The sequence below is a fragment of the Orbicella franksi genome, chromosome 6 (assembly GCF_964199315.1).
Source record: "Orbicella franksi chromosome 6, jaOrbFran1.1, whole genome shotgun sequence".
Classification (NCBI taxonomy): Eukaryota; Metazoa; Cnidaria; class Anthozoa; order Scleractinia; family Merulinidae; genus Orbicella; species Orbicella franksi.
This window is the reverse complement of record NC_138150.1, coordinates 28,923,642-28,947,008: the sequence shown is the minus strand read 5'-3', so window position 1 is coordinate 28,947,008 and position 23,367 is coordinate 28,923,642. Positions and strand designations below refer to the sequence as shown.

The 23,367-nt window shown below is 41.2% G+C and overlaps 1 protein-coding gene across 3 annotated transcripts; it reads left to right on the top strand.

Annotated features, from left to right (window-relative positions):
- On the top strand, positions 1–17,007 carry LOC145489785 (actinia tenebrosa protease inhibitors-like). Of its 3 annotated transcripts, none has more exons than XM_081468827.1 (4): positions 1–4,334; positions 9,779–9,860; positions 10,433–10,807; positions 11,342–17,007. In XM_081468827.1, the coding sequence occupies exons 2-3, from the start codon at positions 9,809–9,811 to the stop codon at positions 10,798–10,800; spliced, it is 420 nt and encodes a 139-aa protein (XP_081324953.1). In that variant the 5' UTR covers positions 1–4,334; positions 9,779–9,808; the 3' UTR covers positions 10,801–10,807; positions 11,342–17,007. The 3 variants fall into 3 exon arrangements, with proteins under 3 accessions (XP_081324953.1, XP_081324952.1, XP_081324954.1); XM_081468826.1 differs by lacking the exon at positions 1–4,334 and adding an exon at positions 4,343–4,919; XM_081468828.1 differs by lacking the exon at positions 1–4,334 and adding an exon at positions 7,252–7,674.
- The last annotated feature ends 6,360 nt before the right edge of the window (positions 17,008–23,367 follow it).

The window sequence follows — 23,367 nt, the reverse complement described above, 5'->3', positions numbered from 1 at the left end:
AAATTTCACTGCAATTAGGGTACATACATTGCTGCCAAACCTATCTCAAATTGGGAATTGGGAAATGCTTGTTGGGAAAGTGAAAATGCAGAAGCAATTCGACAGGGTATCACCAAGTTGCTTGTGGAACATACAACATTAGCAGCAGAAGCGCCACTAATATTCGAAACCACATCCCTATAACCCTTTTCAGAATTTCTATTCTGTATCATGTCCTTTCTATCGATCAGTTTCCCAAGAAAAGGACCATAGGATAGGGCAGACAAATTCCCTCCACTGGAAAACTTGAGGATGCTTTATTGATTTAATAAGCACTTCCATTTATGCGGAGTGGACTGATAAAATATTTGCCATTGGGAGCAAAATTGTCAAAAAACCAGTCACAGAATGACAGAAAGCCATTGATTCCGCCGGCAACGGGAATAAATCACTATCCACTATAATATTATATCGACCGCACTTCACAAAAATAACCTGCACTCGAAGGGTTGGAAGCCCAGGAGGTAAGTGTGGAATTATCTTGAGCCTTCGAAGCAAGCTCCTTGTATTGTTGGGCTTGTTTCTGTGCAATCCTGCGACGTAAAATGTCCTTTAGGGAGGTCGAGGTGGTCGAGGATGAAGACTCGTTCACATCTTGCTTGCGTGGCTCCTTGTTTTGACATTCTCGACCATGGTCATCGCTTGAATTGTGCCGCTTCATCATTATCAACCACTTTTTACGGCATTATGAAACACAGGAACAACGTCCGAAAAGGGATAAAGTTTGATCAATAAGAAAACTACGAAATAGTCATTTCGACTTTTCCCGACTTTCGCTGACGATGAGTCACCACGATCGATAATTTTTCCCTCTTCAAGTCGAAAGTGTGATACATATGGCAAAGGATTGTGGGAGACTGAACGTGAAGAGAAAAACGAGAAAAACGGCGACAGAATTGGCGCATTCGGCGTATTTTATTATGTCGACATGTCCACCTGGGGCCGCCATTTTGCATTTACCGATGCGCGCTGACGTAGACCGGAAGTGACCTATTTCGCATGAAAAGAAGCCTAACAATAGACCGGTCTGTAAAAATGCCGTGACATAGGCTTATAACCCCTGGGCTTATACAACTTCTAAAGGGCTTTTAGATGGGCTTATAAACGGAGGAACGTATCTCCCAGGAAGCCTATAACCGGAATAAAAAAATGAAAAAGAAACGCTTCGAAACGAGCTATAGTTGCACTTGTTGTTTTTCACTGAGCTTTAAAACATCATAATAGAACGAATTCAAAACAAGTAAAGATAGAGGGGGACCTATATCCGTAGGTTTATAACTGAATGCAATTTTTGGTTTACAGGTAGTTGGACCTGTAACCGTCAGAACTTAAAAGCGGAGGGGTATTCAAAGTTACAAGAACGTTTTAAAAACAAGTCTGCTTGTTTAACGCAGTGATTCATCTATCTGTGCGTTCCAAGACTTACATTAACGGTTATTTCTCAAAGTAGTGTCAAATCGTGGTGTGTCACTTAAAATCTGTCCTTGTATGCATCAACTTCATGCATGACGACGCATCGATGGCGAGGTGTGAAAACGTTTTAAAAACAAGTCTGCTCGTGTCAGTATGACCAAGTTCTCTTTCTGGCTTGTCTCCATTGAAATAAATGCTAAATTGAGAATGTAGGTTCACTGTTTTATTCCATTGTTTAGCTTACAAGGCGACCATGCTTGCTAAGTTATTGAAACCGGTCATCCGAAATAATCAGTCGATATTATTTACCTGTCTTGGAGATTAATTATGATACAGCATTGGTCTAACTCAAGAACCTTTGGCGATCGATTTTGTACACTTTTGTAAACAACCCTAATGGTTTCTACGGAGTGAAATGGGCAGCAAAATATGTTGCTAGTTTTTAATTAAAAATTTCGAGGCAGCTCACTTTTGATAAAAAAGGCCGCAAATCACAATAACTGTCTTTTGTGAGGAGCGCCAAATTTATTGACAAAGCTAATAAAGAAAGATATATCGAGCACAACATTTCGGTGAAACGTCAGAAGTTCTTTGGACACCTCACTGAAGACATATCATCTCAACATACGGATTACAGAGGTATCAATATTTTTCTTGTTAAGAGGGAATATAAGGCATGGAAAGTATATTGTCTTAAAGAGAAATATGAATGGTTAAAAAGTTTTCACTAGGTCTTATAATTATTTTGATCTTTAAATCTTTTGAACAGTTTTAAGACAGATCGGTATGTGATAATGTCAGGGACGTTCGCGCAAAAATGTCCTACTCGATAGATTTCCCTCAAGTTTCTGCTGCGCCGGACAGATAATGAATTACTTGTTTCAGAAATAGAAAAAAAATGGAGTCACGGACTTCGTTTCAGAGGTAAAGTGTGTGGAAGACTAGTCTGATTTTGAAAAATTGAATTGGCGCACGTAAATCAGCATGGTCTCCGGGATTTTTAGCTTAAAATATCAAAGATGACTCAGAGGAGACAAACTATCCTAGTAATATTTTGCAAAAGTGAATCCGTTGCGTTGATAATTCCAAATGCTGTCAACGTTTTCAAATAAAGGGCTGTGGAAACGGGAAATGTTTGGAGACGAAACACCATGAAACATTGTTTGGTGACCAAACATTTTACCGTTTGGCCACCTTGTTGGATTCTGTTTGATTCTGTTTTATCGTGTTTGATCGTGTTTGACCGCGTTTGATCGTGTTTTGTCGTTTGTGATAAAATTTGAAGGCCATCAAACATTCTATCAAACAACTTAAAACATTTCTTTTGTTCTCGTGTTTGATGGGCGATGTTTTGTTCGTTTGGAAAGCGGTATCAAACTTGTTTGGCGTGCGCATGCGTACCACCCTTGCTCACCGGCTTGTATCTATAGTTTGATCTGTGTTTGATCAAACATGTTTTAACCGTTTGGCCACTTACTTCAACATCAGCATGTTTGGTCACCAAACAATGTTTGATGATGTTTGGTCGCCAAACATTTACTTTTAATTTTGGACAGGCCCTTAACCCTTCAAGAGGCATTAGAAACCGCCGCACAGATACGGAATTCGATGACGATTTGGCAAAAATTCAAACTTCTAATCCATAGATTTCCTTCATTTTTTCGCTTAACGTAGAAATTAAATCGGTAAAAAAAAATGATCCATCAAAAGAAAAATAGGGGTCATCGAACGGTCCTTACTGCGCACGCAAATTCACCCGCCACGTTATGCATCGATGCGCGCTTAGTAATAAAACTAGGGTATCTAAAGGATAGTAATGTTGCGGCACATTCTGTCGATAGTAGGGAGTTTAAGAAACCACGACGGCGACGCAAAGGACAACGTCGGTTAAAAAATGAACTTATATTTTACCTACGAATCTCGCGATACCCTAAAGTCATTTAGTTTGCTTCTCACCGTCAAAACTACCTCGAAACTGAATATGGAACACAGAGTTAAATTCGGAATATAAATTTAAAAAATTAGCCGTTGTCGTTCACGTTCTCCAGACAACGCAGAATTTGGTCATTTCACGTTGTTGTTTTGCAGAGGACAGCAAAGAAATGTGCCAAGAATTATAAAGCACGTGCACAATCATTGTTCTGCTCATGAAACCTTTTGTTTAGTGACGTTCCCGTTGCCGTGACCGTCGTGGTTTTCTTAAACTCCCGACTATTTAACGCAGTGATTCATCTATCTGCGCGTTCCAAGACTTACATTTACTGTTATTTCTCAAAGTAGTGTCAAATCGTGGTGTGTCACTTAAAATCTGTCCTTGTATGCATCAACTTCATGCATGACGACGCATCGATGGCGAGGTGTGAAAACGTTTCAATAACAAGTCTGCTCGTGTCAGTATGACCAAGTTCTCTTTCTGGCTTGTCTCCATTGAAATAAATGCTAAATTGAGAATGTAGGTTCACTGTTTTATTCCATTGTTTAGCTTACAAGGAGACCATGCTTGCTAAGTTATTGAAACCGGTCATCCGAAATAATCAGTCGATATTATTTACCTGTCTTGGAGATTAATTATGATACAGCATTGGTCTAACTCAAGAACCTTTGGCGATCGATTTTGTACACTTTTGTAAACAACCCTAATGGTTTCTACGGAGTGAAATGGGCAGCAAAATATGTTGCTAGTTTTTAATTAAAAATTTCGAGGCAGCTCACTTTTGATAAAAAAGGCCGCAAATCACAATAACTGTCTTTTGTGAGGAGCGCCAAATTTATTGACGAAGCTAATAAAGAAAGATATATCGAGCACAACATTTCGGTGAAACGTCAGAAGTTCTTTGGACACCTCACTGAAGACACATCATCTCAACATACGGATTACAGAGGTATCAATATTTTTCTTGTTAAGAGGGAATATAAGGCATGGAAAGTATATTGTCTTAAAGAGAAGTATGAATGGTTAAAAAGTTTTCACTAGGTCTTATAATTATTTTGATCTTTAAATCTTTTGAACAGTTTTAAGACAGATCGGTATGTGATAATGTCAGGGACGTTCCCGCGAAAATGTTCTACTCGATAGATTTCCCTCAAGCTTCTGCTGCGCCGGACAGATAATGAATTACTTGTTTCAGAAATGGAAAAAAAATGGGGTCACGGACTTCGTCTCAGAGATAAAATGTGTGGAAGACTAGTCTGATTTTGAAAAATTGAAATGGCGCCTGTAAATCAGAATGATGTCCAGGGTTTTTAGCTTAAAATATCAAAGATGAATCAGAGGAGACAAACTATCCTAGTAATATTTTGCAAAAGTGAATCCGTTGCGTTAATAATTCCAAATGCTGTGAGGAGCGGCAAATTTATTGACGAAGCTAATAAAGAAAGATATATCGAGCACAACATTTCGGTGAAACGTCAGAAGTTCTTTAAACACCTCACTGAAGACACATCATCTCAACATACGGATTACAGAGGTATCAATATTTTCTCTCGTTTAAGAGGGTATGGAGGGCATGGAAAGTATATTGTTTTAACGAGAAACATGAGACCGAAAAAGGTTTCCTCAAGGTCTTATTTTGATGAGTTTTTAGACAACAGTATGTGATAAAGTTTACGCCGACACTTCGGCTACTTGACAAGCCTCATTTGCGATAAATTTTCTCAAACCTCGGGTACCTTCGTGTTCTTTTCACGAGGGTATTCTTTTCATCATTGCTGCCTAGGAAATTTGTCCACGAAAAAATTTCAATTTGCATTTTGAAAGCAAGCCTTGGTCGTGAAATTTGTTTGTCTGATGACACTATTCATAAGCGCTATTGTTGGTCGACTTGGTGGTAAAAGAACGGATTCCTGTAAGTCAAGAAGAAATTGCATTTGTTCTTGTTTCTTGTCAACATAACCCACTGTCTGAAGTATATTCTACAAATAGACCAATTTCGATATATTAAAATTCAGCCCTAAACAATAGATCTCAGTACGAGGCTCTGGGGAATAAACCCCACAAACTCTGTAGTTATTCCCCAGAGCCTTGTAGTGAGGTCTATTGTTTTAGGCTGAATCAGGAGCCATAATCGGGGATGGAGACCGTAAGTCTTGGGATCCGCGCGCACCTATGATATGGGACAATTTTTCTATTTTTAGAACAAATTGCGCCATCCTGACGTCATATATCCGCGCGGATCCACGCACATGTCGGGGATTCTCCCGTGGATGTTGTCACGTTGCATGATCAAATGGTGAGAGTTGAGGGATTCTCTTGCGTATTTTTCACAGCGATGGCAGGGAATAAGGCAGGGACTAAGAACCAGGGCGCTTATATGTAGTTTTATGCTCTGAGCCAACGGAAAAGGTGGGTTTTCAGGGTCGAAAACAAGACTTCAATCTAGCGCTGGGAATGAATAATAAGATCTGCTCGCGCTAGTTGTAAGCTTACGCGTATGTTTTTGCGTTTATTCTGACTTAAGAATATAGCAAGAAAACTCTCTACTCTGGTATCGAGTTGATTTGTGAGTTTCTCGGACAATGGTTAATCATAACCAAAACATGTTTTGATGGTTTCTTATTGTTTCTGCTTGTTTGGCGAGTTTGCAAAAGTTTTTGAAAGGAAAGTCTGACGCGTACAATTAGCTCATTTGCATAGTGCAGCTCGTGCACTTTCAAGTCCGAGTCGGTGCTTTCAACAAATCTTGACAAAGATTTCTTTTGTTATCTTTTGTGCTGAGATGCTGCAACAAATTTCACGAACGCAAAAAAGGCTACTAACATCATGTGTGTTTCTTCAACATAAGCATAGTGAAGTTTTACACTGCGGAGATGAAAATAGGCAAGAAGTTTTGATATTTTGAAGTTGATCAACAAAATCGAAATCGTTATTCGAAGTTGATTAAAGAAAGCGTCATCGTAACTTTGCTGATTATTTCTGCTTTATTCGCATATTTTCAGCTTAGCTTTTAATATGTTCTCAAACATTTATCAATCTTAAACATATTTAAAAACTATACAGTTATTGTTTGAGTTCGATGTACGTTTTAACACGAAAGTGCGGCGGAAGTACAATTTGTCATATTTACTGACTGTACAAACCACGCATCGGCGGGCGCTCTCATTCATCGACAACAGAGAATTTACTGGATTTTTACACGAATAAAACTGAGCAGTATCTACGGACGTAAAGTTATTGGGCCTTGGTGAAACATCAAGCGTTGCTTACAATTCAGGCGAAACTCAAACTAGCAATTATTTTGTTTTACTTTTCGGTCGCGATAGACTGGCAAATTCCTCGCAAGCGTGTGGCAAGAGGAGCTGGGAAACTATGAAGTCTTGAAGCTCTGCTATATCTAAATATATCCAGCTAGTTTTTTGCTGTGTAATGGAAAAGCTGTTAATCTTCAACATATGTGAAATTTAAAGTGGAGTAATGTACAGCTCATGTAAAAGAAGCATCCGTCGGAACACAACTTGGTCAGCGATATATATCTAAGCTTAAAGCGGAACATACCTAAATTCGACACTGTCTTACTTCACTCAAACTGGAGCAGCATACGACGAAAATACTTAAGCAAAATTCCAACAGACGTAAACGCGTTGAGTTGTGGGCCAAAAACATGAAAAATTTCGGGAATTTCGGACGTTATTTCCCCCGCGCGACATCCGCAAAAATCCTCGCAGCATTTACGCGCGTGTGCCGCAGGCGATGGCGCAATTTGTTCTAAAAATAGAATTATTGTCCCATATCATGGGGACAACCCCAATACTTGAAATGGCGCGCGCTTACGGTCTCCGTCCCTGATTATGGCTCCTGGCTGAATTTAATATATCAAAATTGGTCTATTGAAATGCTTAATTATATTGTCTTAAGGGCGGTCTTAAGAAATTCAACTGTGGACCTTCCAGTTGACTAAACTAACAGTATGTCGACATTCACTCAATTTTTGACACTTCCTGAGTTTCGACTGAAGAAAAAGGCAAAATGTCAAATGTACCAATAATATCAAGGCGTAAAATTGGTCAAGTAACGATGATAAAGCATGTAATACCTGTCGGGCAATTTTAACTTGGCAGGAACTTGAAAATGAAATGAATAGAAGAGAGATTATTTAATAACATACGAATGAGCGCGTGTCGAGCTCGCAGTTGCAGCATTTTTTATTGCTTTCTCGGACCGACAATAATGATTTAAACTTGCAACGTACAAAAGTATGTAATCTAGAGCAAGATTCAGGATGAAGGGTAAGAAACTAAATCGCTCACCTATATATGTCTTGTTCTCAAGGTAATCCCACTCAAATTGTTTTTAGATATGAAATCAGTCCTCTGGTGGTCATTACTAGTAACGAAGCTCCGGCGACCCGAAGGGCGACTTCGACGCATGAGAAAATGACCACGTCGCGAAACACGGTGGCCATACTCCAGCTAATAAAATTAGGGAGCTTAAGAAAACCACGACGACAACGGCAACGTCGCTGAACAAAAGGTTTAATGAGGAGAACAATGGCTGTGCACGTGCGTCATAATTCTTGGTAAATTCTTTGCCGTCCTCTGTAAAACAACAACGAGGAATGACCAAATTCTGCGTCGTCTGGAGAATGTCAACTACGACGGCTAATTTTTTAAATTTTTATTCGAATTTATCTTTTTGTCCTAGATTCAGTTTCGTGATAGCTTTGACAGTGATAAACAAAGTAAACGACTTTAGGGTACCGCAATATTCGTAGGTAAAATATAAAATCATTTTTTATCATATCTTTTAATTATATTCTACATTGGTACTATATAGACGAGTCTCCTCAGAGACTGATTAAATTAATTTGCGCTTTCATTAGATGATACGGCGTCTGCAGCAATATTTGAGCACTTTCCTGGTTTCTTTTGTCACAAATTTACAATTTGAAGAGTATTAAAGCCACTAACTTGGGAACGTTTTGGTCTGTCTAAAAAATACGCATCCACGGTAACGTTTCAGTTTTGCTCTAAAAAGGGAGAAGTGTCGCTAATTGAAAAATAACTGCCGTCCTCGGTTACATGGCATATAAAACTAAAAGCACGCGGAAACACAGTATATAACACTAACGATGCTAGAAGCATGCGTCTTACATGTTGGGTTCTACCATAACGAAAACACGTGTGTGTCATCCCGTATGCAATGTACTCTCCGCTTAAATGTATAAAATACCAATCTCGTTCCCAGAGTCTTCGTTCCCCTTGACCAGCGGTGGGAAAACGAGAGCTCTAGGAGCAACCATTTCAGGGATGCGCCATAGATGCAGACTGCGCAGTGAAACCGGATGGGCAGAATCGCCAGAATTCGCTTATTTCAAAATGGTTGCTCTCAGAGCTCTCGTTTTCCGACCGCTGGTCAAGGGGAACGAAGACTCTGGGAACGAGATTGATAAAATGCACGAACGCTAACTGATCTGCGCATACCTATAGAGCAAAGTGGTTTTGTTCTAAAGAGAATAGTACCAAAAGGAGAGCAAGGGGTTTTCTGAAACAAATGTACAGCTTTGCGATGGTCATACTCAACCGGCGTAGGTGGAACATGTTTTATATAGAGTAAACAAGTACCTTTCCCACCCCACCCCCACCACTTCCTTGCCTCTAGACTAATTAATTACTTGAAATGAATTAATTAAACAAACGTTAAAGTTTACACCTTAGCGCCTTAGTTCTTAGTTTAATAGTGCCTTAGTTCCATAGTGCCTTAGCGGGTGGCAGCCCCCAAAACCATGCCAATAGTGCTCTTAACACCAAAAACCAATCAAACCACACACAAAACTGGTTCACTTTGAAATGTATTCCGTGCACGAACTTTTGGTCGAAAGCTTATTGGATAGTCCACTCATAGTCGGTAAAGGGACCACCTATCAACTATGGTCCATTAAAAAAGCATCATCTCCAGAAGCCGGTTATAGATTGAAAAATAACAGTTCAAAAGTATTTTTCTTGTTAAGGGGGTATGGAAGTTATGAAGGGATACAATAATGTAAGGAGAAATCTAGTGAATTTCAATACACTTGGTGAAATGACCAACATCTTGACATTTTATGGCCATTTTTGTCTTCTATTGTTTATGGTCTGGACAATTGTTCACATGCTTTTCTTACCACAGAACATGTAAAAATTAGCACATTTTGCTGGCCATCCATGGAATGCAAGAAATTATATTGAGTATATTATCGTTTCGTAGAAAAAACCACCATATTTTTAAAAATAAATAAATTAAATGGTGAGCGCTAAATAGATTTTTATTGTATCGTATTATTACTCTAAGCGAATTAAGATTTTAGATTACACAAGTATATTGCTATTTGTAAGTCGATTTTACTTCGGTTAGGTTGGACTCGATAACGAAATTGTAGCAATAATGGCCAAGAGAGCAAGTCTTGTTGATGTTTTCATCATCATTATCATTGGAGGTAAGTAAAGACATACTAAAGCCAGCAGTGTCCGTTTGAGTTGGTCTGTCATTTTTTGACCTCTATCAGGGGTCAGGAAATAATCAAAACAAGGTTACTAAACACCAGGAATTGGTCGAGGGTTTGTAACTAAAAGATCCCAAATCATTAACTTCACACCCGAGAAAGGTTTTCCGCACCACCTCGTCACTGATACACCGGTACGATATGTATTGAAAGGCACTTTTAAATACCTGGATGATAGCTTTTAAGACCCAAAGGCAAGAGGCAACATTAAACTTTTGCGGTCCGTTTTAAGCCTTTTGTAAACTAAAGGGGGATATGTTCAACACAATACAAAATGTGTTTGACATATTCTTCGGCAAACATCTTGTGTTGGCGCGAGACCGCTAAATTGACTCAAGCAAAACGAAACTTTCTTTACTTCATAACGCAGTGAAGATCATTTCATTAATTTCTTTCATTTCATGTCTCCACCACAATTTTCTATCCTCATGTCCTTGATATATTCCTTGATGCAGTTTATTTCTTTTCTTAAAACCTCATATTTTACTTCCTTATATGCTACTTAGGTATTATGGTGGCGCAAGGAGAAAATATCTGCAACCTACCGAGCGAAATAGGTCCGGTCAGGTGTCTTGGATATTTTCCACGCTATCATTTTGACAAAGTGGCCGGAGAATGCAAAAAATTCATCTATGGTGGATGCGGCGGCACTGCCAACAACTTCGATACTCTTGCCGCATGCCAGAAGACTTGTGAGGATCCGCAATCGTGCCTGCTTCCAAAGATAATCGGTCCGTGTAAAGGAAAGTTTCCACGCTTCTATTTTGACAAAAGGGCTGGAAAATGCAAAAAATTCTTCTATGGTGGATGCGGCGGCAATGCCAACAACTTTGAGACTAAGAGGGCATGCAGAAAAAGATGTGTCCGCAACTAGAAAGCCGGTAAGGATCGTTTATAAGATAGCATTACTGAATTTTTTTTCCGTTCACAACAACGTCGAGACAAGTAAACCACGCCGGCTTGATGAAAACTGAATTATGTGACTACAGGTCGGCCCTCTGTCTCGGGTCAATAAGATTTTAGTATAATGTGTGGCACCAACTCCTCTTGGTCCTTCTTATTTATATATTTTTAAGATTTTTTCACTACTTATATGACTGCTCTATCAACTTGTTTTCGGTCTTTTTCGGCACTCTTCAGTTTTCGAGTCCTACGAGTTTGGTTGGAGTTTGGACGAACCAAATTACCCATAGCGAGCCGAGCCAAAGCAGCATGGTATACCGTCAAAGCGTACTAAAAACCATAAACGGTCAGCGACTCGATATCGCAGGATATAAGGACAGTAGACGGTTTCTGATTGGCTAATGGTGAATTTGTTATGGTTATTGCATTTCGCTGAGTGGTTGTTATGTAGTAAGGTACAATATAGGCCTTCAATTTTTTTTTCCAGAAAGTTTTTTTTTCTCTTTCCACAGCATTAAACTGCGACGAGATTGCCTGGAAAGAAACCATTTTCCGTTAAATGTTGTTATACTTGTAAGGGATATGTGGTTAATAAAAAGGCACAAGGAAAATGAAGCTTCTTGTGAAATTTTAATTGAGTATCATCCGTGAGTAGAGAAGTATTAAAAACGTGGACCAAATCTCTCAAAGAAAATTTGACAAACTCAATATTCAATATCGCGGACGAATATACTGTGACAAAGAACTTAAATTTTGCGAAAAACTATTCGCTAATGGGACGAGAAAGAGAAGGCTGACAATACAGCAGTATGTGTTGCAATATGTTCAGGTTGCATTGGGTCGAAAATGGCCGAGTTTCTTCTTTTTCTTTGGAGGGACCAAAATTTACGCATGTTCAAAACATTTACATAGTGTATGTTTAGATTCGACACGGCAGAAATTCGACGTTTGAATCGGTGTCGCATTTCTGTCGGATAATGTGACAAGACCAGTCGACCGTGGGGCAGAAATGCGGCAGCCGTTCAGACGTCGAATTTCTGTCGAGTTGAATTCGTTGAATTGAATTCAACACGGCAGAAATGCGACGTATGCACTGGGCCTCGGGAATTTAAATTATCGCGCTTTTATCTTAAGTGGAAAACCTATAAATAACTATTTCGAAACGAATAGAAAAAATAGAAATAAAAAAAAAGTGTAATTAAGGACACTTCAGTGCACTGTAAACCCCAAATACATGAGCATTCTGTAATATCAATACAGCAATAAATAAGATGATGTCGTCATGTACAAAATTCTCTTTGAATGGAGGAAAGTGTGTACGGGGATAAACAAGGGAATCGAGGAACGAAAAGCTCTGCGCATATGATTTCATCTCAAGAGCATCAGATAAAGCGAAACTCGTGATAGTTAGAATATAATGAAAAAATCGAAATATGCCATTAACAGCAAACCAACGTGCTACAAATAGCGACAGGTAGACCATCGATCCCGTTACCTGATGAAAACAAGCAGTATATATTGCAGGTCGTGGTCCACACCTGAAATTGACACCATCGAAAGACAAACCAATGAACAGCGGTTAAAACACTATACATTTGTTTGGGGTCGGACTTTCTTCCTTCTTGTTTCAGGTTTTATTACAGGGCGGAATTCGCTGTGAAATTGCAATTACAACGTGGGACTTACATTTTGATTACCTGTTAGATACATTTTCCGATACCACCTTGTTATGGCCAAACCTTTTGACAACCTGCATGACCTCTCTAGTCAGTCTAGTAGATTTACAAAACGAATGTCTAGTGGAATTGTCGGTGCGTTTGAAAGTAAAATCATTATTTATATTTTCTTGATCAAACAGTCCTGTATAAACTGTTTGATCGTACATCCTATATTATTTCAAGTGTTTTAGCAAGCTACAAATGTACTTGTAAAATTAAAAAAGCGATAAGGATTCAAAAAACCTCTCGCGTTTGGAATACCCGTTTAAGCGCTTGGCTGATCACTACTCACATGCACTCATGGAGAGGCGGCGAATACTATCGGATGGGTAAAGTTAGAAGAATTTCCAGCTCAAATGATTTTGCCGTCACGAGCTTCTAAAATCACCGAATACTTTGTTCACGCGCAAAATGGTTATTTTTATCACGTTCCAGCTACAAATCGACAAAATTTAATTTGATTGAGCATTTAATAAGGCGAGAAGCCGCACTTTGACGGGATTTTGAAATGTTCTCAAATTTCTTGTAATTATAAAATCCCTGGAAAGTTTAAATCTCATTTTTGAAAATCAATCACTCAAGATACTTTTTAGAAAAATATGAGTTACTGGCCAAATTGGCCGTTGACGGTGAGTTCTAAGAAATGTGTTCAATGTCTATTCAAATTAATTACGCGGCAAGGCAACCCCAGATCTATTTATTACACAGTAAAAACCCGCGTATAGAACCTGTTATGACCTGCGATACAAAAAAAGGTAACAAAAACTAGCCAGAGCACTGGCAGTGATATAAGTCCACAATACTGTACTGTAAATGATTCAATATAAAGGCCTCACCCATGAGTACCAGTTGTTTTATTTTAAACAAAAATTAAGAACCTAATTAAGAGCCACTGCCTATAATTGTAGACCAAACACCGCACAAGTCGACAAATCGATTTCGCTCATATTTTGCCCATAGATTGGCCCTATATAGAAATCAAACGGACCATAGTTAGTTTCTGCTAATACAAGATTTTTTTGGAAGAAATTTGAGAAAAAGCAATTTCTCCCCAATTGAGCTTAAAATCTACTTCCGGTTATGCTGGATTCTCTGAATATTTGATCGTATCGCACACGACACAACAGCTACTTGAGAGTCTTTCAATGATTCTTATATTCAACTCAGGTCTTCATGGTACGACTGAACGAAAAATAAAATAAATCGAAGTTACTTTCGAGCCCGAAATGAGCTGGAACAAGCACGCAAAATTTGACAATGTGTTGCAAGCGAATTATAGGGGTCTTATAGCACTAGAATATCGCCATATTTTTCTATGGGCAATAACTTTAAATGCCATGAAAACACTTTCTACGGGTTAACTATACACCCACCTGTTTGAAAATCAAAAAAACCATCTCTGGGCAAATGTTTTCAAGTAGGCCGCCTTGGCCTGTGTTTCTCATAAACGTTTTGCCCTAAAATCGCCGTTGGAATGTAAACAATTGCGTGATGCGGCCAGTCACAGTCGCGAAAGATGTCGGGTCCCTCGAGAGATATCAAGGCACAAAAACGTCAGAAGGAAAATGCCCAAAAGCCAAACGGGTCGAACGGGTTCACAGCCGATCAAAGAACGTCTCACGCGTGGCAATACTTTTTACCTGTATGCAAACATTTTGACTAGCTTCTGATTTGTCCAGGCTTGTGGATTAAATATTGCAGCATTGTTCCTGGTATGTTTAATAAACTTTACTTCCAGCTACCGCAAAATGTAACGCTAACCGATCAAATAAGGCAAGTGATTAGAACTAGTACAGGCACAAATGGAGTTGTCCCATCAAATCTCTTATGTGAGCATGATGTAGCCCAAGTGAAGCCGTACCCATCACCCTTTATGGATACGGCAACACGCAGGCTAAGCACGGTGACCTATTCTTTTATTGCATTTTTCGAACATTCGAAAAACGTTTCAAAAAAATCGTGCGACAACTTTTATTCCTGATGAATCACCTTAGGAGGCAAAAATGTTGTGATGTTTTTCAGCAAAAGGAGCCGGCGGAGCTGCGCCCAGAGACTGGTACTTTAATTTAGATCGACCACTGTAATGTATATTTGTCTACCAATATTATGACCTGCAAATTTAAAAGACAGGTAACAAATAGCAGAATACTACGTCTCAAACTGTTACTACATTGAACAAACAACTAATTAAAGTAGAAAAAGTAGAACTTTTAACAAACGTGACCCAGTATGATTGAAACGCATTCGCATACGCATATCTCTTTCTCGGCCAAATTCTAGAAATCCGGCCTTTTGCTGTTATTTTCTAGTTCAGGTTGAGATTATTGTCAATGTACAAATTTCCTACAAGGCGTAGAAATCGTAGAAGTCCTGAGATGGGGTCACGCAGTTAGTAGTTTTTATAATTTATCGTATTTCCACTTGAGTAAATTTGTCAATGATCTAATTGCCATAAACGATAGAGAATTGGTTAAATTTACCTCTAAAACGGCCATTGGTAATCAGCGAAAGTATTAAGTGACACGTCTTCTAGAAATGAACAAGCTATGTGAAACATGTACAATCATTACCCTGCAGCCTGCAGTCCCCTTTTTTATCAGGGATGTTGTAGGTGATGCAAGGCAAATGAAAAAATCTATATACTTATACAAACTTACACAAAAAGAGAAAATTTTTCATTATTTTTTCCACATACGACGTTTCTGAAGATTTCGTCGAGCAGGTTGTCGAAAACGAATGACTATACCCGCGTCACGCAATTGTTTACATTCCGAAGGCGGATTCGAATTCTGGGAAAAATTGATGAAAAACACATTTTAAGATTTTGCGTGTCTGTTTGATCTCGTGTCGGGCTCAAAACTAACTTCGATTTCTTTTACTTTTCACTCATGTCGTACCACGACGACCTGAGCTGGATATAAAATCCACTGAAAGATTCTCAAGTAGCTGTTGTACGGAGCACGAAGCAATCAAATATTCAGAAAATTCAGGAAAACCGGAAGTAGATTTTGAGCCCAATTGGGACGAAATCGTTCTTGGGATATTTCTACCAAAGAAAGCTGTATTAGCAGAAACTAACTATGCTACGTTTCTATTCCTACTAGGACCTATCTATGGGCAAAACACAAGCGAAATCAATTTGTCATTGATAGACGATTTTGGTCGACTTTTACAGGCACTCACTCTTAAGAACCTAGAGAGCCTAATTTCACAGTAAACACCATTTATATGAGAACCTATGGAGGCTAACTTGAAAAAATCTAGGTTCTTATACGCGAGCTCTTAATGTACACCATTAATAACGAAAAAAACCGGGTCCTTGCAAAGCAGAGTTTCCACGCGTCTATTTTGACCGAAAAGCTGGAGAATACAAAGATTTCCTCTATGGTGCGGATGCAAGGGCAATGCAAACAACTTCGAAATTCTGGAGACTTGTCAAGCGACTAGTGATATCTGCCACCTGCCAAGAACAGAGGGTCCTTGCAAGGGTGAACAGCCGCGCTCATATTTTGACAGCACCGCTGGAAAATGCAAGGAGTTCGTCTTTAGCGGATGCAAGGGCAATGCAAACAACTCTGAAATGCTGGAGGCATGCAAAGCACGATGCGGCAAGTAGATAGAAAGGTAGGTGAGGATTATTTTATGGCACTTCCGCGGTAACTTACACTTATGTGATGCAAGAATAGGTCATTTCTTAGTTGCCCTTCGCCGCTGTGTCAAAACGGGTATTCCTGCGAAACCACTGTTATGAAAATGCCTTTCACCCATGGGTTCATTTTCATGCAAATCAAACTCATTTTCATATAAAAGGTTTTACACGAGAACTCGTTTTAAAACAGAGGCAAAAGACAACTCGAAAAGGGCTTATTTTCTGATAAGTACTTTTAAACAAATATTTGACCGAGTTATTGTTCTTGTTCGTATTACTTATTATTTGACAGAACTATGGCAGGTTTTGGTGAACGTTTGCAAATGAGTACACTTTGTGGTGTCTATCATAAGGAGTTTGCAATTGAGTGTAATCAACTTTTGTTACTAACGTGTCTAGCGAGCTGGGTTAAATTTTTCGCAGTGTATCACACAAGGCTACAAAGTACTCTTAAAATAACACACCGAAAAGATTCGCACAACCAACGTTTTTAAGAATGCATTTTCCATACTGATCACGAGGGTCACATTTAGGTGCAATATGTATGCCTACGACATTATGTAGTCAAGTATTTGTTGAATTCCACAGGATTCAATTCAGTACCATGCTGCTGTGAGGAATCGACAAACAAGTGTTACAAGTAGAACGTGAGGGACTGGGCCCAGCCCCAGGTTACTTATTATTATGGGATCGAAAATCCCACGCGTTGGCGAGAATGGAAACGAAACGAGGATCGATGAGAAAACGCGTTGTCATTGTAGTTTTGTAGTAGTTCCCGTGCGAGATTGAGTAGAGTGTAACATTTGGTGACCCCGACGTGACAAAGAAACTATCGAAATGTCTATAGAAGTCGTCGAAGAGATTCAGATAGAGGTGAGAACAGCAATTTGTCAGCTTAGCGAAGCGAGTCTTCGAGAAATCTGTGCGGGGCTACATATCGAAGTTAAAGAGACGGATACGGGACGTCTGGCGTTAATACAAATCCTAACGAAATATTTAGACGCCGAAGAACTCGGAACTGAAGCACTAACGAATCTCAGAGAAACAATTAAAGAAAAGAAACCGGCAACGAAGGACGCGAAGAGTGAACAAGAGGGTGGTGTGAAAACCGAACATGTGGATCAGAAGTCTGCTGTCAAGTCAAGCACAAATGCAGTTACGCCTAAAGAAACCACAGCGATTCCACCGTTCGGGAAGGAATTTAAAATATCGGGACAGATTGGAGATTCACGTCAGAAAGATCGCTTGAGCTTTACCAGTCTTGCTCACCAAATTAACGCTGGATTGAAACGGGGCTATAAAGAAGAAGAAATTGTCGAGGCCGTTATTCGAGCCATCAATCCAGGCCTTAGATTGAGGAGCTACTTGGAAGGTAAGCCCGATCTAGATCTTGCCAGATTACGTAAAATACTCCGGTCACATTACCAAGAAAGGGGGGCTACGGAAATGTATCAGCTGCTCAGTTCGGCAGTACAGGAAGCTGGGGAGACCCCTCAGGACTTTCTTGTTCGCCTCCTTGATCTAAAGCAGAAAGTACTGTTTGCATCTCAAGAAGCAGGATCTGATTTGAAGTATGACCCAAAGCTGGTACAGTGTATGTTTCTGCATTCATTATTAACTGGGTTACGGAATGATAACATTAAAATGGAGATAAAACCATGCCTGCAAAACACCCAAGTGGAAGATGAAGAACTTTTTGAGAAATTGAATGCAGCAGTTAGTAATGAAACAGAAAGAATGCAGAAGCTTGGTTCCCGTCATGACCAGCTCACAAACCGAACCCCCACACAGCTTGTAGCTCAATTGGCCACCCATGACGACAGCCATGCCTCAGTTGAAGGTAAAACCCCAGAAAAGCCACCAAAAGTTAACCTTCTTACTGAAGTTAGAGAGTTGAAAGCGGAATTGGCTGCTATCCGGGAGGGCATGGAACAACAAAGCCGCGCTAGCCCTCACCCACAGTACAACCCTGTAGAGCAAGGGAGGGTTCGCCCTAGAGGGTGCTGGAATTGTGAAAGACAAGGAAGGGGTTTCCGTTGCAACCATTGTTTCAACTGTGGTGATGTCGGCCACTTCAGTTACCAATGCCTAAGGTCAAGCCGAAGGGGCTATAACTCAGCAAGCCCCCAGGGAAACAGACAAGGGTTGCCCCTACGGGACAAGGAGCAGCCCCCGCGATTCATGAGCAGTCCCAACAATGCATGAACTGTGGAAAGAGGGAGGATTGGGCACATCAATACTTGCGGTGTTCACAGTGCCATACTAGCCACTATTCTTCAAAAGTTTGTCAAAGGGAACATTGGGAGAAGCATAAGAAACTATGTCAAGCCATTAGCGAAGTTGAACTGAGGGAAAGGGCAAGTGTTGAAACATTGAAACGTCGTTCAGTTCCCACCTAACCCCGAGACAACGCTCTAAACTCACCAAATTAGTGGGAAGAAAATGTGTGGTTTCCTGCTTGATTCAAGGGGAAAAGGTGGATGCCCTGTGGGATACCGGAGCTCAAGTTTGTGTTGTGTCCAAACATTGGAAAGAAATTAACCTACCAAACGAGCCAGTAAGAGACATAAGCGAGTTATTGGGGGAAGATGGATTAAATCTCCAGGCCGTCAACGGTACAAAAATCGCATATGATGGCTGGATTGAGGTAGAGTTCCAGTTGGTTGGGGAGGACGGGTACTCGGAGCCATTGACAGTACCCATACTAATAGGAAGTGAAGATAATCAGGAGTATCCCATCATCGGCTTTAATGTCATTGAAGAGGTCATTAAGAGGAGTAGTAGCCCCAACACAACCAGCCTATTGCCCCGAATAGTGAATGACTCGTTCCCATCTGTGAAAGAGGGCGAAGCAAGAGCGCTGGTTAATTTCATCCAAAGTATGGATGATGAAGCTGACACCGGTATGCTCAGAGTCGGCAGACAAGACATACGTGTCCCACCAGGAGAGACTGTGAGAGTCAAATGTCAGGTACACTTTGGACTATTAGAAGAAGATTTGCCTGTTGTGTTTGAGCCCAAAGAGGAAGGGGCGTGGCCTGAGGGGCTAGAAGTTCAGGGCTGTCTCCACCGAATCTCCCCGAGGTCTTCGAGCCGAATGTATGTTCCAGTATGCAACAACACCGAACGAGAGATGACCTTACGTAGGCGGACAGAACTGGGCACTATACAGCTAGTGCAGTCCGTCACGCCACTGCCAGTCGAAGCTGAACAGAAACAAGAGAAAGAGGAAGGTGAAACTTGGAGTGAGGCAACCAGTTATGAGTGGGAGCCAAGTCAGCCCGAACAAAGTAAAGCAAAGTGGACTCCCCCAGTTGACTTGAGCCATTTGTCAAGTGAGCAACGGGTGATTGTCAAGGAGATGTTGAGGGAAGAATCCGGGGCCTTCGCTATAGATGATGGTGACATTGGATGTGCCGAACATTTGAAATTGGAAATCAACCTGAGAGATGACGTCCCAGTACAAAAAACATACAATTCAATTCCAAAGCCCTTGTACGAAGAGGTAAAGTCACACTTGCAGGATATGATCAATCGTGGTTGGATAAGCAACTCAAAGTCACCCTACTCTTCCCCAGTGGTGTGTGTGAGAAAAAAAGACGGCAGTCTGAGACTATGTGTTGACTATAGGCAGTTAAACAGCAAAACTGAGGATGACCGCCAGCCCATCCCTCGCATCCAAGACATCCTGAATAGTCTCAATGGGAACACTTACTTTTCAGTGTTAGACCAAGGAAAGGCATATCATCAAGGATTCGTAGCAGAAGAACACCGACATCTAACAGCGTTCATCACCCCCTGGGGTTTATACCAGTGGAACCGGATTCCTTTTGGCCTTAAAAATGCACCGGCAGCTTACCAGAGGTACATGGAGAAATGCCTAGAAGGTCTCCGCGATGAAATATGTATTCCATATCTTGATGATGTCCTGGTGTACAGTAGAACATTTTCTGAGCATGTAGACAATGTGCGAAAGGTACTTAAACGTTTGCAGGAGTATGGTATCAAGCTGAAGCCAAAGAAATGTGAGTTGTTTAAGCCCCGTGTTCGTTACTTAGGCAGAATAGTCTCAGCAGATGGCTACACGATGGACTCAGCAGACGTTGCAGCAGTGGCAGCCCTTAAGGAAACTAAACCAAGAACTGTTGGTGAATTGCGCAAACTCCTGGGTTTCATAAGCTATTACCGCCAATATATTCGCGACTTCTCCAGATTAGCCAAACCCCTTTTTGACCTACTTTCAGTTAAAGAATGCAGTGACCAGCCCAGCAGAACTAAAGGACAGAAAGAGCACCCCAAGTGGAAGTTGCCGACATCGAAAGGACAATCGTCATCAAATCACAAAATCCCGTGGAATGAAAGACACCAAGAGCGATTAAACTTCCTAATTGAACTTCTTATGCAGCCAGGGGTAATGGCTTACCCTGACTTTGAACGACCATTTGTACTGCACACGGATGCCTCAAGCGAAGGACTTGGGGCGGTGCTCTACCAAGAACAAGGGGGGAAATTGAGAGTTGTTGGCTATGGCTCAAGGACATTGACGCCCGCGGAACGGAACTACCACTTGTACTCAGGAAAGTTAGAATTCTTGGCCCTAAAGTGGGCAATTACTGACAAATTCAGGGATTACTTATTCTATGCTCCATCCTTCGCTGTTTTCACTGACAATAACCCGTTAACGTATGTGATGTCATCAGCAAAGTTGAATGCCACGGGGCATCGGTGGGTGGCCGAGTTAGCGGATTATAACTTTACAATCAAGTACCGACCGGGCAAGACTAATGTTGACGCGGATGTTCTGTCAAGAATCCCATTGGACATAGACAAGTATATGAGCGATTGTACAGAGGAAGTACCCAAAGATGTCCTTGAAGCAACCGTGGAAGCAGTTAGGGAACAGGCAAAAGGCACAATCCCATGGGTTACGGCAATTGCCGCAGACTTGACAACTCCTGAACCGACATTAAAGGATCTGAATCTAAAACCCTTCAGCCCTAGTGAAATCAAGGAGGCACAGCACTCGGATAGTGCTATATGCCGCGTGCTTTACTACAAGACACACGGGATCAAACCGGGTGGTGGCCAGCTGAAGAATGAACCCCATGGAGTTACCAACCTTATGAGAGAATGGAAGAAACTGGAAGTTGATGAACATGGTATCCTGCGACGAAGAACAAGCTCTAAGATACAATTAGTTCTGCCACACAACTTCATCCCAGTGGTACTTAAAGAACTACACACAGAGATGGGACACCTTGGAGTGGAGAGAGTCGCAGAACTTGCAAGGTCCCGCTTCTACTGGCCACATATGTACCGTGCATAGAGTATTTTGTGACACAACGTTGCAGATGCATCAAACAGAAGAAACCAAACACAGTCACGAAAGCACCTATGATGCATCTGATGACATCAGCACCCTTTGAAGTAGTTTCCATTGATTTTCTACATCTGGACAAGAGCAAAGGTGGATATGAATATGTACTGCTGATTGTTGATAACTTTACCAAATATGCCCAAGCCTATGCAACGCGCAACAAGACGGCCCGCACTGCTGCTGAGAAGATCTACAATGAGTTTATCCCAAGGTTCGGTTTCCCAGCACGAATACATCACGACCAAGGTGGTGAGTTTGAAAACAAATTGTTCCACAACCTAGAACGTCTCAGTGGAGTTGCCAGCTCGCGAACCACTCCATACCACCCACAGGGCAATGGCCAGGTAGAACGCATGAACCGAACGTTACTCTCGATGCTAAGGCCCCTCCCGGAGGAAAAGAAATCGAACTGGAAAGATTCCTTAAACAAGCTTATACATGCGTACAACTGCACAAGACACGAAACGACTGGGTTCTCGCCATTTTACCTGATGTTTGGCCGTTCCCCACGATTACCAGTTGATTTGCTGTTTGACCTAGACAACGACCTTCAACAGGGTGATTACCAGGACTATGTAAAGACGTGGCAAGCAGATATGAGACGGGCCTACGACCTAGCATCTAGGAACACCCAGAAATCGTCAGCCAGGAGTAAAGTGTATTACGACAAGAAGGCTTCCGCAGCAGTCCTACTCCCCGGCGACCGCGTACTTGTTAGAAACCTTTCAGAAAGGGGAGGACCTGGAAAGCTCCGTTCACACTGGGAAGAGCAAATTTATGTAGTTGAGGAACGCATATCTGATAGTCCAGTCTATCGAGTAAAGCCAGAAGTTGGCCGTGGGAAACAACGAGTGTTACACCGTAACTTGCTACTTCCTTGTGATGCTTTACCACTGCCTAAACCAACGAGAGCATCATCCAAGACCACCCAACCAAGACCTAGAGTGCCACCTCAGCCTGAAGACATTGGAGAGAGTTCCGATGATGAGTATGAGATGAACACACTGTCCTCTCCAGTCACCCATGAAATAGCCTTTCCGGCGGAAGTAGACACCCCTCCTATGGACCCACAGGACCACTGTGATAATGACGATTGTGCCACTATGTCAGATACCAGGGACCAACCTGACCCACAAGTGGACACTGGTGACTCATCAGTGCCAAATTCATCCGTTCTAGATGTGACTGATATAGCCCCTGAGGAAAGTGACAATTCAGATTCAGAGGAACACCTAGAGGGAGCTACGCGACCTAGAAGGGAGAGACGACCCCCTCGGATTCTGACTTACAGTCAGATGGGGGTACCCGAGTACCAACGTTTAAACCCAGTAGTAAACGCAATTCAATGCCCTCAGGTGATACTTCCCTACCAAGTCATGGCCAACTGGCTTGTACCTCACTGCCGGTTTGTTCACTGCACCCCGCACATCCCATTTATTCCACAGCTGCAGTATATACCACAGCCCATATGGACAAACCAGTAATGAACACTCCTGAAGTCACAACTGATTACTCCGAGTATTAACCATGGACAAGCAGACCTGTTGCTCGCCTTCTGTGACTTAACTCATAAGCGAAATTTGTGTTGGATTTTCCCTCTAGTTACAAACTGTTAAAGACAAAACCTGCGGATAATGGAACTGCCACAATAAGTATTCAGTTTGAAACATGATGAGAACTGACGCTCCCTCCTAACCATTGTTCTTTTTGGTTTTGTATTTCCTGTTATAATGTCGGGACGACATTTCTGTTGGAGGGGAGTGTGTTACAAGTAGAACGTGAGGGACTGGGCCC